General features: G+C 44.3%; 1 protein-coding gene across 1 annotated transcript in view; it reads left to right on the top strand.

The window, feature by feature from the left end:
• Nucleotides 1-816: 816 nt before the first annotated feature.
• Nucleotides 817-18,211, top strand: part of LOC114606268 (guanine nucleotide-binding protein G(q) subunit alpha) — a 91,925-nt gene continuing 74,530 nt past the window's right edge. The window contains exon 1 of the mRNA XM_077936003.1: nt 817-1,441. Within this exon, the coding sequence (XP_077792129.1) occupies nt 1,306-1,441 (136 nt within the window). The 5' untranslated portion in view covers nt 817-1,305. The remainder of the gene's footprint in view (nt 1,442-18,211) is intronic.

The following is an 18,211-nucleotide window of genomic DNA, read 5'->3' as shown; positions in this document are numbered from 1 at the left end:
CCAACAGAAGTATCTTAATTCCCGTTGGGTATCTGGGAGCTGGGGCTAAGCCTCAGGCACAAGCCCCAACCCCAGACATAACATTTCTTAGACAGCGAGGTCGCCCCCCTTCATCTCAGCCTCTCAGGGCCCCGCTTTCCCCCAGCAGTGTCGTTGATCCTTCTAAAAATAAGAGGCTCGCCATAAAATGTCATCTGGCGGAGCTGGCGGCGAAAGAAACCGAGGCAGGTGGTGGTGGGAGCCCATGAGCAACCATAGCAGCCCTGCCCTCGAGGACCCATAAAACCAGCCCGTGTTCCTCGCGGCCATTTAAGTAGCGGACTCGGGCGGGGAAAGGGCTCCTTCCTCCCTCGGTTATTGCTGCTGCGTTGCAGTCGAAAGGCAGCGCAGTGGATCCGAAGGGTATTTTTTATGACTTTCCTGGGATTTCACTTCGGGGCGGAGGGGAGCGTGGAGCGCGCAGAGCAGCGAGCGAGAGAAAAGGTCCGCCATATTTCTGCCTCGCCACGCCCGGGGAGCCGAGCCGCCCGAGTCCGGCTGGCGACACACCTCGGGCGGGCGGGCAGGCGGCCGGCCCTCTTGCCCTCCCCCCTTTTCTTGCAGTAAGGGGAAGGCGGCCCCGAGAAAGGAAGAGCCGTCCTGGGCCGCGTCCCCCTCGGAGCGCAGGGAGCGGGGAGGGAGCCTCGCTGCGAGGAGCTTCGGAGCCCCCGGAGGCTCCCGCGGGGTCCGGCCCTTGCCGACCCCGCCCCGCGCGGGCAACCTCGGGCGGCTTCTGGGCGGGGGCGAGGGGAGGCGGGGTGGGCGCTGCCAATGTGTGGGGGGCGCTTCGCTTGGCCAGGCGCAGGCGGGGAGGGCACGTCGGGGTGAGGCAGCTTAGAGGGGGCGACAAGGAGGGCGCTGCTTCCCCGCGACGGTCTTTCCCTTTCTCTCGCTGCTGCTGCTGCCGCTGCCTCCCCGGCTGGATGTTCCCCCTGTTTGGTGCATGATCGGGCGAGGCGGAGGCGGAGTGGGGAGCCGCGCGTGTGCCCGGAGGCGGCGTCGGGGGGCGGCGGCGAGGAAGGCTGTGCTCGGCCGGAGAGGCGGGGGGGGGGGGGCGCGCGCGTGGTGGCTGCGTGTGAGCGCGCGTCTCCGCGTGTCAGGCTCGCCTGGCTCTGCTCTTCCCGGGAGTGAGGCGCGGAGGCGGCGGCGGCTCGGGAGCGGCAGCCGGGCTTTCTCCCTCCCTGCGTCGGCGGCTTTGTGTGGCGGGGGGCGCGGCGCGTCTTTTGGGGGTGGGGGCGGGGGCTGCGCCTCAACCAGTTGGGAAGAATGACTCTGGAGTCCATCATGGCGTGCTGCCTGAGCGAGGAAGCCAAGGAAGCGCGCCGGATCAACGACGAGATCGAGAGGCAGCTCAAGCGGGACAAGCGGGACGCCCGCCGGGAGCTCAAGCTGCTGCTGCTGGGTAAGTCTGGCCCGCCGGCGCCCTTCGCCCCATCGCGGGGCGGCTGCTGCCCCCATGCGCCCCCCCCCCCGCGCAACCCTCCTCCATTGCCTTTTCCTCCCACACAGGGGCGGATGGCGGCGGCTCTGCCTGCAGATCTGCGCGGAGCCAGAGAGGAAATGCCCCCCACTTTGGGGTGTGTGTCGGAGGCGCGGGAGCGCGCCGCGGGGGGGGGGGGTCGCTGCTGCTGCTGCCGCTGCTGCCGCATATATTTGGATTTATTGTTCTGTACCGTTGTGTGCTAAAGCAGCCCGCTGCTGCCGCTGTAGGAAATCAGATCCTGGTGGTGGGGAAGGTGTGTGCAGGGGGGGGGGGGCGGGAGAGAGAGAGGACACAAGCCAAACTCGAGTTCCCTCCCCCTTCCTCCTTCCCTTTCCCAACGGGCGCTTTGCGAGCGTCCATCGATGATGCTCATGGGGGGGGGGGCGTTGATCATGGAGGAAAGGCGAGCGGCGCCCCTTTGCCACCTTCCACATGCACGTCTGTCCCTCTCTCCCTGTGCAAATCAGACGCGTGTAGCCGGGCGAATGGCTACCTCTGGGTTCCTGGGGGGGGGGGGGGCTTCGTGTGGAGTGGGCGAAAGGGAAGCGGGGGTGCGGGTGGAGGAAGAATGGGGGGGGGGAGCGGGAGAGAGACGGCGACTGAGATGGATGGCAAATGCGTGTTTTGGGGGGGGAGGCGGCGAGGAAAGGAACCTGTCAACAAAGCTGGAGGAAAACGAGGAGGTGCGCGGGAGGAGTTGCCTTCCAGGATGGATGTCGGCGGGGCTTAACATCTGCATTGGGGGGAGCGCCCTCCGCCTTGGGGACGTGGAGCGACTCGCCTCTCCCTGCCTGCCCCTGGTTTTGCCTTTTGCTCTTAAGGAAAGGGGGCCGCGCTCGGATGGTGGGTTGGCTTTAATTGCCTGGCTCTGCATCCACCCACACCTGGCTTTCCCTGTGGAGCTGCTGGCTTGACACCAAAGGCGCTTAAAGCGAGATGAATTAGAATGATTTAGGAGGCAAAGTTTGAACGGGGATGTTTGATTTAAAACATTTCTGAAGAGCCTTTGCCTTGCAAGTTGTCCTCTTTGGGCAGGTAGGGAGGGGGCTTGCACCCTCTTGTCACAGCCCTCTTCCTCAGAAGATTCCAGGGCAGTATAAATGAAACTATTCACACAATATCTGTCCTGCTTCATGACTGTGAAAATCTGGACTGTTCAGGTTTTGTGGGACTGCAGCAGCACTGTTAGTTGAGAAGGCGTGGTGTTATAAAACTGGCTACCATGTGTGAAAAGCATGAATGGATTATTGCTTTATTGAAGCCCTTCTCTGCTTTATACATAGAAGGAGCAATTGAATCTAGGATGCAGCTTGTTTCAAGATTCAGTAAAATTGATTTGCAATTAGGAAAACAATAAACTTTATAGTCAGTGATTGCATAGCCATGTACACGTATCCATTTTGTTCTCATCTAATTTCTGTTGTGTGCTGGTGAATGTGGAGAAGAACATAGTTCTGAAAAGAAAAGGACCCTTACTTTTTGACCTCCATGTAATTGGGTTATTATTCAGTGCTTCATGTGAGGTGGATTAGAAAATAATGTGGGTGGGTGTGCTGTTGTAAGGAGACTGAGTGAAACATTTATAGCACATTGTTGCTATATTTGACTTACAGATCATATAGCCTTCCTTAGGGATATGTTTATTTCCCATTTCATGCATTATCAAGATTGCAATCCAAGATGAAGTTAGGCATGACCTGAAACTGGAGGAAATGTAGATTTTGAAAAGTGTGGATTTTGAGATCTAGGACACTACAAACATGTGGTTTACATATGCAAATAAATTAACCCATGTATATGCTCTTTGTGATAGAAAGCACGATCAGATCTTTGTAATAATTTGCTTACACAGTTAATGATAATAGGTGGTTCAATATATAAATACTGTTGTTTGTATTTCAGTGTTGGTGAAGATTAGGATTTTTTGGTTCCCACATTATCTATATAGCAGTGCCATGCTAGTTTAAAATGGGAGTTTGTAGTAGTAGTAGGGCTTATCTGAAAACTTGCATGGTTTGCCCAATGTAACGAAAAAAATTATATGAAAAAATAGATGTCCTACAGTGAGAATATACTGCATAATTCTTTGAAAACATTCGTTTTCCTCTTTCTTACTCATGCCTAACTAACAGATGCTCCTGCTGAGCACTACACTCTTTAAACAAGCTTTCCTGAAATGAATTGATCTACTGCAGGGCTTTGTATATTTAGACCATTGTTAGCAAACTGGTGGTTTCACAAATGTAGTTGAAATCTATGACTATGATGTTTATCTATGACTAGCAAGTAGATTTAGCATTGTGCAATGCATTCATTCAAAGACAAATGGACACCTCTGAGATTGATTGCCCTTTCGGTGAAAGTTAAGACAATAAGCCATCAAAGAGGTGAGAAATAACTTTTTCTTGCTGGATTGATTTTTGCAGCATCTGCAAACTTTCAGTAATATTTTGATGCAACTGAATTTGCCATTCAGAAACAATGAGACTTACTTACATTTAAGTAAATATTTTTAGGATTTAGGTGTCAGATTGATCAGAAGCATACATACCTGGGAATGAACACACTGGGCTTACCTCCAGCTCCAAGTAAATGTGTTTGGTATTGAAGAGTTAGCTCAAAATACAGTGATGTCTTTCGTTTACTGCATTTTGTCAGAAACCTTTGGCTTGTATAGCTGTTTTATTGCCAGTTCCATCTTTTTAAAAATATATCCATATCAGTGGTATATCTTTAAATGCTTCTAATATTTTCTGATACGGTTTATTTATTAAATTTCTATGCTTCCCTTCATCTGAGGATCACAGGGCGGTTTACAATCTAAAACACAAACAATTCTTGCCATAGTAATAAACAGTAACAACACTCCAACACCCCTTTCACAGTTTAAAACGCCATAGAAGTCCTGGGACAAGAGGAATCCTTTTGCCTGGCACCTCAAGGTATGTAACAAAGGTGTCAGGAAAGCCTCCCTGGGGAGAGCATTCCACAAGTGAGGAGCCACTGCGGAAAAGGCCCATTCTTGTGTTGCTGCCCTCCGGACCTTTCGCAAAGGAGCAGTGCTGGAACTTAGTAGGCGCATTTTGCACCTGACTATCAGCTCCTTGCGTGCAAGTGAAGATGCCTGGGTGCCAGGATGGCAGCTGACATCTCCACCATCTGGCTGGCACACAGCACACTCTTTCTTCTCCGCCACATCCTGTATGCCGCCCCATGGGCACAGCCAGGATTTTTGTTGGGGGGGGGGGGAAACCTCATTTTGCTATGTATTTTTATTGATTTTTATTGATTGGGAGGGGTAGTTGCCCCTCCCTGCTGCCCCTTGGCTACACCCTTGTGCCACCCTCCATCTCGGACTGCCCTGATCCTTCCTCCTACTCCTGCCCTGGCTTTGCAGGTGGCACCAAACCCCATAAATTGCCGACCCCCTCTTCTGAGTCACCCTCCCGGATCCTTGTTTCCTCCACACACACTTCAGAGCCCTATTAGTCCCTAGGGGGCAGATGATGATCATAGGTTTGGGGTTGGTTCATGTGGGTGGAGGTGGTCCTTGAAGTATTGTGGTCCTGAGTCGTTTAAGGCTTCATAAATCAAAACCGGAAACTAATTGGCAGCCAGTGCAATTGGGCCAGGAGAGGCATTATACACTCAAAGTGTCTTGTCCCAGTCAGCAACTTGACCACTGAATTCTGTACCAGCTGAAGTTTCCAAACTGTCTGCAGAGGCAGCCCCACATATAATGTGTTTCAGGCAGATTTTGCAATACATTATGGAAAGATGATTTGAAATTAAGCACTTCATATTTCAGAAAGTGATTGGATGTTTAAGGAATTATGTCTTGGAGATCAGGCACCTCAGAACTATGGTCTGGGAGCACCTGGTGGTGAAGCTAGTATGGATGCAAGAGCCTGGAAGGGAAGACTACCAATATCATATGTGTGGTGTATTTATTGCAAACAATCTGAGTTTGTTGTTATAAGGTTGCAAATTCTACATAATAGCCATTTGCTTGGTGATTTGCAAGAAGTAAAAATTGCTTTCTGATGGCTAGGCAAGGAAAAAAATCACAAAACTGAGCTCTTTCTTTTAAGCATCAAATGACTAACATTAGATGTTGACAGGCTCAATTTTCACTGCAGTGACATTTCTCTCTTTCTGGATTATCATTCTGCAAATATTAAATGTTGTACAGTTTTTCATATTGTATAGCAAGTCTTCTGCATGTTATATTCAAATTGTAATTTGCCTTCATGAAAATAATAAAAGGGATCAGTTTCTCATAGTCTCTCAGATACTGTCATTTAAAAACTTTTCTTCCAGTCTCCATATCTTCTCAAATTATAGGGAAAAGGGTAAGAGACCTCGTAAAGAATGCATAAACCTCAGCCCCACCGAAATTCTAGGCAAATAATGACATAACCATTCAAAAATAATAACTAAGGGGTTATCACAAAAAAGAAGGGAATGTGGTCCTCTAATTCAAGCAGAACCAGCTATTCTCTTTACGGAGGGCCAGTGCATCCCACCATTTTTTGGTAGCTAATTTACTGTATTTTCCTGTCTTTAAGACGCCCCCCCCCCCCATGTATATGAACCCCCTGTCTTTGGGAACTCAATTTTAAGAAAATGAGGGGAGATGGCCCAAAGTTGAGCTTCTCCCCTCACATAGCTGTGGGAAGGAAAACTCGCTAGATCATTTCCCACACGTAGCGGCATCGGGGGAAGTTGCTGTTCCGCCAACTGGCTGGCTGGCGGGTGCGCCACTTGTCCTCCCCCCCCCCCCATGCCACTATCTGTGTATTGGACAACCCCAGTTTTTTGACACGATTTTTGAGTCAAAAAACCTTGTCTAATACACGGAAAAATATGGTATATTCTGCTGTAATTGGGTTCAAAGTTAGTTTGTGGTAAACCGTCTAAATTATTTTATCCAAATACAGTGGTACCTCTGGATACGAACGGGATCCGTTCCGGAGCCCCGTTCGCATCCTGAAGTAAACATAAGACACGACTGCGCAGGTCGCGTTTCGCCGTTTCTGTGCATGCGCGTGGCGTCATTTTGAGCGTCTGTGCATGTGTGAGCAGCAAAACCCGGAAGTAACGTGCTCCGTTACTTCTGGGTCGCCGCAGAGCGCAACCCAAAAATATTCATCCCGAAGCTACTTCAACCCGAGGTATGACTGAGTCAAATCAGTGACTAGAAGAGAAGAGAATTCCAACAAAACGTCAGCCTTAATATGTGTATATTTCCAACGTGTAATGCTTCTGTCAAGTGCTAGAATGTACTGAAACATCATCTTGTAACGGTTCTCTCTTACCTGATCTAAAAGGAAGATATTCAGAGCCTTTTAGTGCATACTGATGGTCAAACACAATTCTGTAATGGTTATTGTCTACATTTACTCCCATATTTCCTTAAACAAATTGCCTTCTGTATCTTCCGGAGTTGTTAATAGCTGGTATATTTTGAACAATAACATTCTCAGCAGGGTTTCCCCCTCCCCATAATAAACGTTAGATTAAAATAGGAGTAAGGGGTCATAGTTCCATGACTGAGAATTTGCAGAAGAGAATTCTTCAGTTGAAAACGCTAGTATCATTGGGATACACTAATTTCCTTTATCACCGTTTGAGCTAGAAAGTTTTGATTGGCCTCTTTGAATTTAATAGCACCTTACTATGTCAAATTAGCTGCATTTCCACCAACTGCCTTTGTGCTCTGCTTGTAAGCTTCCCTTAGGCGTCTGGTCACTGTGGGAAACAGGATGCTGGACTACAGGGACCTTTGGTCTGATCCGGTGCAGCTCCTCTCATGTACAAAATACTTTGTAAAGGATTGTGGTAGTGAAATAGGAATGTCTTTGCCACTTAGTCCTAATTTCTATTTCTCTTCGGATATTTATCCAACTGAAGGATACTGTATATATTCTCTTCTATGTAGAAACTAGATTTCTTGCCTGTTCCTATAGTATGTGTGGAATTTGGCTTTTTAAACCAGCAGTTATAGTTGCATAGGGTGGCATTCAGTTAAGTTTTACTCAGAGTATAGGCCCACTGAAATTAATGAACACGGCCATAAATTAGGCCCAACAATTGCAATAGGTCTGCTCTAAGTAAAAGTTAGTTTAAGAGGAAAAAAGTTAGAAAAATTGGACAATAATTATGGTAAGTGTCATAGCTTGGCAGTTTCAATTCTACAGCATTTCAGCCAAACTGCAGTTTGGTTTACATTTTCATTTTATGATTTGGATAGGTGCAGCTGAGCTTTTGGTAGCCAGAGATACAAGTTGGGAAGCACAGTATGCAAGGAATTTACATGCAATCCACGTGGAAATACATGAGAATTGCACATAGGTTTCATGGTGCTTGGGTAGAAGTTGTTGTTGTTAGATACTTTGGGTAGTTTAGACATTTTGCCTCTGGGTGAAAAACTCATTTGGCCGCTGGATCACCATGTCAGGTATGACCTGAACTGGGTCACTCTTCAGAATTTGCCTAAGATATGAATGTATGTGGTAAATGTCAAGGCACAGTTGATTAGTAGATCAGCACTTTTCACATAAGCCACAACTTTCTGGCCCTAATCATTGCATTGCTTTATACAGTGGTACCTCGTGTTGTGAACTGTCCCCCTTATGAATTCTTTGGGTTACGGGCTCCGCTAACCCGGAAGTAGATGCCCCTTGTTGCAAACTTTGCCCTGGGATGTGAGCGGAAGTCGCGCTCCGGTGGCGCGGCAGCAGCGGGAGGTGCCATTAGCGGAGGTGCGCCTCATGTTACAAGCGGTTTCCGGTTACGAATGGACCTCTGGAACGGATTAAGTTCATAACCGGTGGTACCACTGTATACAGAAAATAGTGGCACACTTTAGAAGTATAAAATCATTTGGGGTGACTAACTGGGAGCTGCTAAATTGTATAGCAGTTTATATGTGGGAATATAATAGATTTGGCAATAACTTCTTTCATTTCGGGTCTCTGCACAAAAAACTGCCATTATATCTCCACAACTGAATACCCTAACATTGTGTAGCAATTGTGAGATCCTTCATGGGTAGTGCTCTCATCTCTTTTCCTCACAACTTTCCCTTCTTGCTGACTGTTGGGAACAGACATGCAGTGTTAGAAACTGAGATATATAAGCTAGGCTCCAAATGACTCCTTAAACCAAGGTTACAGCTGCCAAAACAGAATGTCTAGTTGCCATTTTGGGGTAAGAGGGCTCTAAAGTCTTATTTTTCAAATGGTGGGCTGACTGTGGTTATCAGTTAAAAATCGGGCTAGTTCAGATGACAACCTTGAGCTAGGTTAAGAACTTTGAGAATTTAAAGAAGAAAAGTCATTTGATCCCTGGACAGTCTACATAGCTATTGGCCTATTCCTACCTCTCTTTCTTAATGGTGAGTGCTGTTGCTCAGGCTGCACAGAAAAAGCATTTTGGTTCCTGAAATTCATTCCAATTGTGCAGATGAAATATAACTGATAGAATTCTGCGGGATGTGTTGCTAGTGTGTGAAAAGAGTCCAGATCCAGTGATCCCCAGGCATGCACCTCCAGATGGTGGAAATGTCAGGAGCCATCCTGGCACCCAGGCATCTTCACTTGGTTGCAAATGGTCAATAGCCAGTTGCAAAATGCCTGGCTAATTTGAACACTGCAGACATGGTTTATATAAATGAATGAAAGCAATGTTATCACAGCAGTATTAATCCATCCATCCTTCTTGACCTCATCACCAGACGAAAGAAAATGGAATTTTTCACATTAAAAGTTGAGGTGAAGGAATTGCTGTGAAGTTAAAAGGCATGTTAGGGAATGTGAACAGAACATGAAGCAGCAGAAATTAAATTAAGGATAAGAAAAGCCCCTCCCCCTTCTTTCTCCTCCTATGATGGTAATTTATGAATTGGGGGGAACTTGCTGTTTGTTGGTGTAGGGGCATTGGCCATGGTGCAATTTTTCTGTGATCATAAAATTTCTGTGAGCTCTGAACTTTCAAGCAATATGTGTGTCAGGCCTCACTAAGTGTCTTAAAATGGTGTCTGTGGGGTGTTTGTGTTGGAAATTTTGTATACAGATACTCTTTTTTTCTGAAATAAACGTTAGAAAGCTACTGTCACTTAAAACAACCAGAGATTCCCAAGATACAAATAAGATTTTGTTTCTTGCTCAGAATCTGCCTCCAGGGCCATACTTCACTCCTGACTATATTAGGCTTTAGGACTCTGAACCAGAGAGAGAGAAATCCCTGTTATATTCAGACTAACAGAGTTCTGATTTAAAAGAACAAACAGACATAAAAAAGCGGCAGAAACTATATACTTCAATGCCATGGCTGTGAGCAAGCATCACCTAATATTTTCCACTGAGATTTATTTCATTTTAATAAGAATTTTATCATGCTGCTTAGTTTTATTTTGAAAAAGAGTACACTTTAAACAAATACTTTTAACATAACAAAGATTTTATTTTTTATATTCTATGTTCTATCACCTTGGTATTCTTGCTATAAACATAGCTTTTATAATTTCCTATTAAAGGCAGGAGCTATTTAAGTATTACATTAAGGTGCTTTCATCGTCAAAAAAAGTGAATGGCAAATATCCACTGAACGTTAAATTTAAATCGCATAAACCTTAGGTTTTCAGGCAATTACATGCTTAATATTTGGAAAAGTCAGTAGTTTGGAGGTTAGTCTGCAGGTTTAGTAAACCGTTTTATGGGATAGCTGCTCACTGTCTCTCTGGGCTCCTTTGGGAGGAAGGTTGGGATATAAATGTAGTAAAGAAATACACACATACCTTCACGGTTCCTCTGCATTTGATACTAAATTCCCATGTTTTTTGCAGCATGTGCTTGAGTATACACATGTAAATAATAATAGTAGTAATAGTAATAAAATGAGTGTGACTAAATTGCTGATTGATGTAGTACAATATGACAACATGCATTGAAAATAGTATATTACTTCTGTGTGCTAATCACAGTGGTAAAACATGAGTGGACTCTTAAACTGTTGTGGGCAGATTGATGATGATGATGATGATGATGACGACAGCAGCAGCAGGAGCAACAACAACAATTTATTTGTACCCTGCCCATCTTTCTGGGTTGCCGCAGCCATTCTGGGCGGCTTCCAGCAGAATATAAAAACATAAGAAAACACCAAATGTTAAAAACTTCCCGATACAGGGCTGCCTTCAGATGTCTTCTAAAAGTTGTGTCATTCTTTATCTCCTTGACATCTGACAGGAGGGTGTTCCACAGGGTGGGTGCTACCGCCGAGAAGGCCCTCTATCTGGTTCCATCTTACACCCATCTTCCTTTTTAAAGAGGCATCTTAAAAACACCTTTTGGAATATACAGGGCTTTTTTTCAGCTGGAAGTCACAGGAACTCTTTCCCGGCACCTCTCAGGTGGGCACCATTGCCATTATAAGAGAACTTGAGTGAGTTCATGGTTCTTGGGATCTTCTTGAGGACTTCCCATAGGCCACTGTGAGAGCGGGATGCTGCACTATATGGGGCAGTGGCTTGATCTACAGGCTTTTATGCTCTCTCCTGTCTCCCTTGGTGGAATTTAACCTGGTACACGATTCAGTGTGGCCAGGCTTTCATCTCGTTGAGAATTTTCTAGACCTCGTAGCGATGGAGGGAGCTAGGGAACAAACTGCTTTCTGAGGTCTGCCTGAAAAGTGGCAGAAATGAAACCTCATCTGTTGGTAGGGGACAAAAGGACACCACTCCTAGCACTTACAGTTGCACGGGGGAAAGGCTATTTCTGCAGTGCACTACCACATACTTGCCTCTACCACCTGCCCTTATCCTTCATGCTCTTCATATTTCATTGTGACATGAAAAATGAAACAGTTATGATTTGTGTATATGCGTTGTTGTCTATAAGCATAGCACACAGTGTTAGAAACTCAGATATATAGGTAAGTCATGCTAGAAATTACAGGTGCCAGGTGCGTTTTGTGACTGGTGCAGGTCCAGTTGAACCACGTGGAGATCTCTGGGTGACAGCTTGGTGACTGACATCTCCACATGGGTGCCCCCTCTAGCTTTCTTAAGCAGGAAAGGAAGAGCTCATTTATTGCACTTATATACCACCTTTTCCTCCAAGGAGTACATCGCTCACCCCCTCCTCAGTTAATCCCTACATGTTTATTTAGTTTGAACAGAAATGAAGCTTCAGTTTGAATTGTTTTGAAGCTTGTGCCCTTTGAGGATTTACCTGAATGCTGTTTCACTGATATCCTGTACAGTGGTACCTCGGGTTAAGTATTTAATTTGTTCCAGAGGTCCTTCTTAACCTGAAACTGTTCTTAACCTGAGGCACCACTTTAGCTAATAGGGCCTCCTGCTGCCGCTGTGCCGCCGGAGCACGATTTCTTGTCTCATCCTGAAGCAAAGTTCTTAACCTGAAGCACTATTTCTGGGTTAGCAGAGTCTGTAACCTGAAGCATATGTAACCTGAAGCATATGTAACCCGAGGTACCACTGTACTTCAATGTCTGTTTTAAGTTGCATTGTAAAAAGGCAGGCATTTTTCTGAAATTTAACAATGTTAAATTTCAAATAAATATAGTACAGCATCAGAATGCTCTATAGGGTACATTAGTAGGCTATGGGTCATCATTTCAGTGGCTGAGATGGCTCATTCTCATGCTTTGCAGTATGTCTGAGCTGCTTGCCAGTAGCTTAGTGTGAAGCAAGCTATTTTACTGTGGTATTGCATAAAGAAATAGTGTGTATATTTTACCTAATCAGCAAAGGGGGCAGACTGGGGGCGGGGGTTATCTGACTATAGCCTGCACACTGGGTGAGAAATATGCACATGAGTTAGGAACTGCCCTTTCCTCTTTTCCCCCATCTACTTTGTTGGTATTTCTGTCATGGGGATAGGGAACCTCTGAAGGCCTCCAGTTTGCAATCTCAGCAACAATTTTCTTTTTTATTCTGTGAGAATAGAAGAATAGAACACTTAAAGCTATTCCCACATTTCTGGGTAAATGGGTGTCAGCCAGGAAGTCAAACAAAAGGTTTCCTTAGGGTGACTACTGACTTACAAGGCCAAAATGAATTTGAGCACAAAAAGTTGGAAGGATGCCATAATACCTTGATTTGTTTTTGTTCTAACCTCTCAAGCTTGGGGTGGGGGTTGAAAAATGCCCAAAATACGCAACTCCTTTTAACTCAGCCACATTTCCCTTTGGCAGAGACTTCCATGTGCAGCCTTAGATTTAGGTTTGTTTGTTGAAAAATGAAAAGCTGTTTTCAGTGGAATTGTTTCATGAGAACTGGAAGTGGTGCTAATGCGGAGATGATAAAGTCAAGTAGTGGAAATGGAGATCTTCTGGCGGTGCTGATAATGGAATATTCAAGAACCTGGCATTATTCAGATAATTGTTTTGTTGTAATTGGAAATCTAGTGGATTTCATTACAGCTGAGTCAGAAAACAAATTCTTTTGGTAAATATCTTTTAGAGGTTCCACATGATGGGGAAAATATTGTGTTTTTGTTTTAGAGAGATCTGCGGTAATGTTTGGCTTTTGCAGTGTCTTTATGAGATGTGGGAACAAATGGGGAAACTTTGAAATGTATTTCTTTAACCTCTCCTTTGAAGTTAATATATTGTTTTGTGTTGTATGCTACTTTTCCCATTTGGGGTAGATACAGTGACTCAAGTTTTATAAATAAATTATTGGGCTTTGGTTTCTGCCTTTCAGGTTTTCATTCATGTATCTTTATTTGTTTGGTTTGCTTGACTTGTTGATTTGCATTCAACCTCTGTTTATCATATCTATTAACTAGAAATAGTTCTGTGAGTCAGGAGTCCACAAATAATGACTCTTAGTGTTGGCCAGAAATTTAGCATTTGTGACAAGCATTGAAAACCTTCTGTGTACTCAGCTACAGGAGTAATCTTTAAAAAAAACAAAAAAACTGCTACCAACACAAGAAGCCAAAGAGTGCCTCTTTCAAAATGGCGCCAATATGTGTATTGTACAGTAATGCGGAATCAATATCTTGGTTCAGAGAAGTGCTTTCCACTACTCCCTGGCCTTGAATAATTCCCTCACTTGGCAGTACATACTACAGAAATGGACTTTGCTTCTGTTCAATAAGAAGCAAGAAAGCTGAGATGCCGTATACACTATTGCTTTAAAGCACATTCGAGACACCTCCTTTTCCTCAAAGAATTCTGGGCACTATAGTTTGTTAAGAGATGCTTGGAATTGTAACTCTGTGAGGGGTAAGCAAAAGCTTTGAGGGAAATATTGTTCTGTAAAGGTATAGAGCGCAGACAGCCCCACAGGATACTGGAAAGAATGACTGGCTACTCAATCCAGCCTAATTTTATGCATCTTGGATACAGTAAGATTTTTCAGTGGTTTTGAACATCTAATGAGGCAGCGTAACTTTTTAATGTGGTGCCCATAGTAATTTATTTGGCTAACAATCATGGAAGTTCAATTTTGCAGACCTCAAAAGCAGAGAGCTCAAATTCGTGTGTAGGAGTGGTTTCCCCTTCCACTGAAATCCAGTGTGGTAATTTTTTTTGAGTCAAGAAATCACAAACGGTGATTGATCTTTGTGTATGAGATCATGGGACATAAAAGCTGTAGTATCTATCCATATTCATTTGGGTTCTTGTGACTAGGAAATTGAGGGAGGGTGACTTTTGAAGCAGCCTTGCAAAACTAGGTAGGGGTTAAGAAGAATAATTTTCCAGCAAGTAAAGTAGTTCATCTATTCTGATCCAATTTCCGTATTTGCATTTTTTATATTAAGGTTGTGATCATATGCACACTGTGCAACTTCTGAGTAAATATGAAGATGATTACATCAATCTCTTTATTATGGTCAGTGGCCAGTATACTTTGTACAAACAAAACAAAATATAGAAGCATAACAATAAAATGGCTAACATCTGTATTGTATTATCGAATGCCAGGCATATCAAGCAGAATTCTAATTTTGCTAAAATTAGTCCCTGACAAGTTTGACATGCAGCAGCACAATATTTAGCCTGTAAATGTTAACATGGGATGCAGCTGTGTTCTGCCCCTTTGCTGTAGGAGTTGTGTGTGTTCTGTGTGAGATCAGTGTTAACTTAGTGGTAGAGGGATTGCATTTAGTGGTACCAAATACCCTTGTTCCATTAGCACAATGCAATGCTTGTGTAATGGAACTTGCCCCTCGAACTGTTGCAGCCTCCCCAAGTCTGTTCTGGAGGGTTGGGAGAGCCCCTGGAACAGATTGCAGGGGGAGTGTGGGGGCGGGAAAGGGATTGAAGTTCCCTTGCACCAAGCATCAATCATTGTGCTAACGGAACACGAGGCTTAGTGCTAGTTTGAAAACAAGCAGTGCTATTTGTCTAGAAAAAGAGGTGCCAGAACTCACCATGAACACTTCTTATAATTGCAATAGTGCCCACTTGAGAGGTTCTGGTGAGTTCCAGCAGAAAAAAGCCCTGGATATAAGCCATTGATTTGGGGAAATCATCACACAACCAAGTGGTTGAGACAAAAAGTACAGGCCAGTTTTAGAAAAAAAATGATGTGCAGGAGATTCAGGTTTGTGACACCAGCATTGTTCTGAAGCGAGACAGTCACAGAAGGGACTGTATAGATACGTAGATCATTTGTGCATAAAAGTCACGTTAGAAACTTAACAGGTAGATTCAGAAGGTTACTTTAACAGGCTCTTAAGCACTCTGATTTTGTTAAAAAAACCACTAAGTGTCAGTCTGTGTAATATGCAGTTGTGGCAGCTGCTCCCCTCCCTTCCCTTGAAAACCCATTTTGGTTGTGTGTTCCTGCTGAGCAAGTTATCTATCTTACATTCTGCAAGTAGAAACTGAAATGTACTCTGACACAAGCTTCTGCGGACTGAGAGATAGCCTGCAAAGTTTCGGCTTTTGTTCGTAGCAAATGAGTCACCACAAGTTGACAGTTGCCATGGACACAGAAGGAGTAAAATACAATACCACAAACAGTATATTTGTAAGCACCAGCTCTAAGATTAGGAGGGATATAGTTCAAAATAGTTAAGAGGATATTTACAGACTTGCTTCTGTGGGTCATCAAAAAAGTGGTCAACAGCTGTGTCCAGGGCATTGGCAACATAATAGGTAAGCCCTGTTACACCAGCACCTGCTGCACTGTTGCCAGATGTGGTGCAGGAAGATGAGTGGAACTGCTGATTGCAAGACTGGAGTAAGATGAGTGGCCTAGTTGCCACCTAAGATTTACTTAGATCAGATTACCCATGTTTCCAACAATGTCATCACAAAATGAAAACAATATTTTGATCAGTATACATCACATACAAAATTGGATCCTGACACCCAAGTAGAACAAATTAATTTCCAAATTAATTTCCTTCAGTGGTATGAGTCAACTTCACCATTTACACTTCAGTCAGGGACGGCATGTTGTAAATACTGGGATGCGGGTGGTGCTGTGGTCTAAACCACTGATCCTCTTGCGCTTCCTGATTGTAAGGACTGCAGTTCGAATCTGTGCAGCGGGGTGAGCTCCCATTGCTTTGTTCCAGTTCCTGCCAACCTAGCAGTATGAAAGCAAACCACTGCAAGTACATAAATAGGTACCACTGTGGTGGGAAGGTAAATGGCGTTTCCATGCGTTCTGGCACTCATCACAGTGTTCCTTGCCATACCCCATAGTCGAATTCGACTGGACCTAACTGGCCAGGCTTCTTTGCCTTTTACCTTTACCTGGGAAGTACCACCCTGCTCTGCTGCAACTCCAGAAACGTGGTGCTGGCATTGGCACCAGTTTTCAAAATTTGCAACCAAGTGAAGATGCCTGGGTGCCAGGATGGCTCCTGACATTTCTACCATCTGGAGGTGCATGCCTGGGGATCACTGGATCTGGACTCTTTTCACACACTAGCAACACATCCCGCAGAATTCTATCAGTTATATTTCATCTGCACAATTGGAATGAATTTCTGGAACCAAAATGCTTTTTCTGTGCAGCCTGAGCAACAGCACTCACCATTAAGAAAGAGAGGTGGAAACAGGCCAGTATATATATATGTAGACTGTCCAGGGATCAAATGACTTTTCTTCTTTAAATTCTCAAAGTTCTTAACCTAGATCAAGGTTGTCATCTGAACTAGCCCAATTTTTAACTGATAATCAATCACAGTCAGCCCACCATTTGAAAAATAAGACTTTAGAGCCCTCTTACCCCAAAATGGCAACTAGACATTCTGTTTTGGCAGCTGTAACCTTGGTTTAAGGAGTCATTTGGGGCCTAGCTTATATATCTCAGTTTCTAACACTGATTGGCGCTGATTTCTAGTGAGATTTTACCAAAATCTTGCAAGATCTCTTGTACTCTCAGATCTCTCAAGATCTTGCTGAAAATTGGTGTTGATACCAGTGTCATTTTTCCACTGGTTGCAAAGGCACTCACCTCACCTCATGGGTGGGCTGGCCTTGACTTCATTCAGTGTAATCCCATGGATGCTTTCCTAATCTTAGTCACCTTGTATACAATTTGCCAGGAACTGGCACTGGGGAGAGTGCGAAAAGCAACCTTGGAAAATTCCAAGCCCCTGGCTTGTAGAAGAAAAGAAAAAGAAAAAAAGGATGTCATTGTCTTTCAATTTAAAATAGTCCTTCAGCCCTGAAGAAACAAGTGACACAAATTTGCACCCAGTACCATATTAAGTATGTTAGGATGTCAAAGAATATTGTCCAGGAATGCTTTAGGGAAAAATGATAGATCAGTTTGTTTCTCGTTAGAGAGACTTTTGATGTTGCTACACGCACAAGCTCTCACACTAATGTGTTTAACCAAAGCTTACAAGTCTTACGTGTCCATGTTCCTTTTGCCACAGACTGGAAGTGCAAGACATTTGAATATTGAGATGGCTGCACTGACTGTAATGTCTGAAGCTGATACTTGTGTGGAATCTTTTGTTTTCTGTGAGCCATCTTAATAAGTTCACTAGATCAGGACCATAAAGCAATCCAACATGCAATATATTTATTTATTTTGTCTGGTGCTCTAGAGATGTCTGTACTGAACTTATTTCAAGAACTTTATGTAGTTTCTCTTATCAGGGGTCAGCAAACTTTTTCAGCAGGGGGCCAGTCTACTGTCCCTCAGACCTTGTGGGGGGGGGGGGATGAATTCCTGTGCCCTACAAATAACCCAGAGATGCATTTTAAATAAAAGGACACATTCTACTCATGTAAAAGCACACTGATTTCCAGACCATCCACGGGCTGGATTTAGAAGGCGATTGGGCCGGATCTGGCCCCTGGGCCTTAGTTTGCCTACCCATGCTCTTAATGGTCTTCTGTTAAGTTCTGAAGCATCCTCCTGATAGTTAGACATTCTTTTATTTTTTGTCAAATACATTTGCTGCACATGTTAACATTTTTCTCTTCATTTTGAATATCTTATAATTGAAAATTACCCCCAACTTTAACTCTGACACCCTTTGGAATTTTTTAAAGTGCAGGTCCCCCCCCCCCCCCCCCCAGTGATTTTGAATTAGAGGTTCTCTTTTAACAGCTCAGATTTCTAACTGTATTTGCTCATTTTCTTGTTTCTGTGTTATCTGGAATAAAAAGGGTGTCAGACTGCCTTTTTCATATTTATGAAGCAATAAAAGTTTCCTTCCTCATGTTTCAAGGGCTGAG

The sequence above is a fragment of the Podarcis muralis genome, chromosome 11, assembly GCF_964188315.1.
Source record: "Podarcis muralis chromosome 11, rPodMur119.hap1.1, whole genome shotgun sequence".
NCBI lineage: Eukaryota > Metazoa > Chordata > Lepidosauria > Squamata > Lacertidae > Podarcis > Podarcis muralis.
The sequence above is the reverse complement of the archived record's forward strand: the minus strand, read 5'-3'. Positions and strand labels throughout refer to the sequence as shown.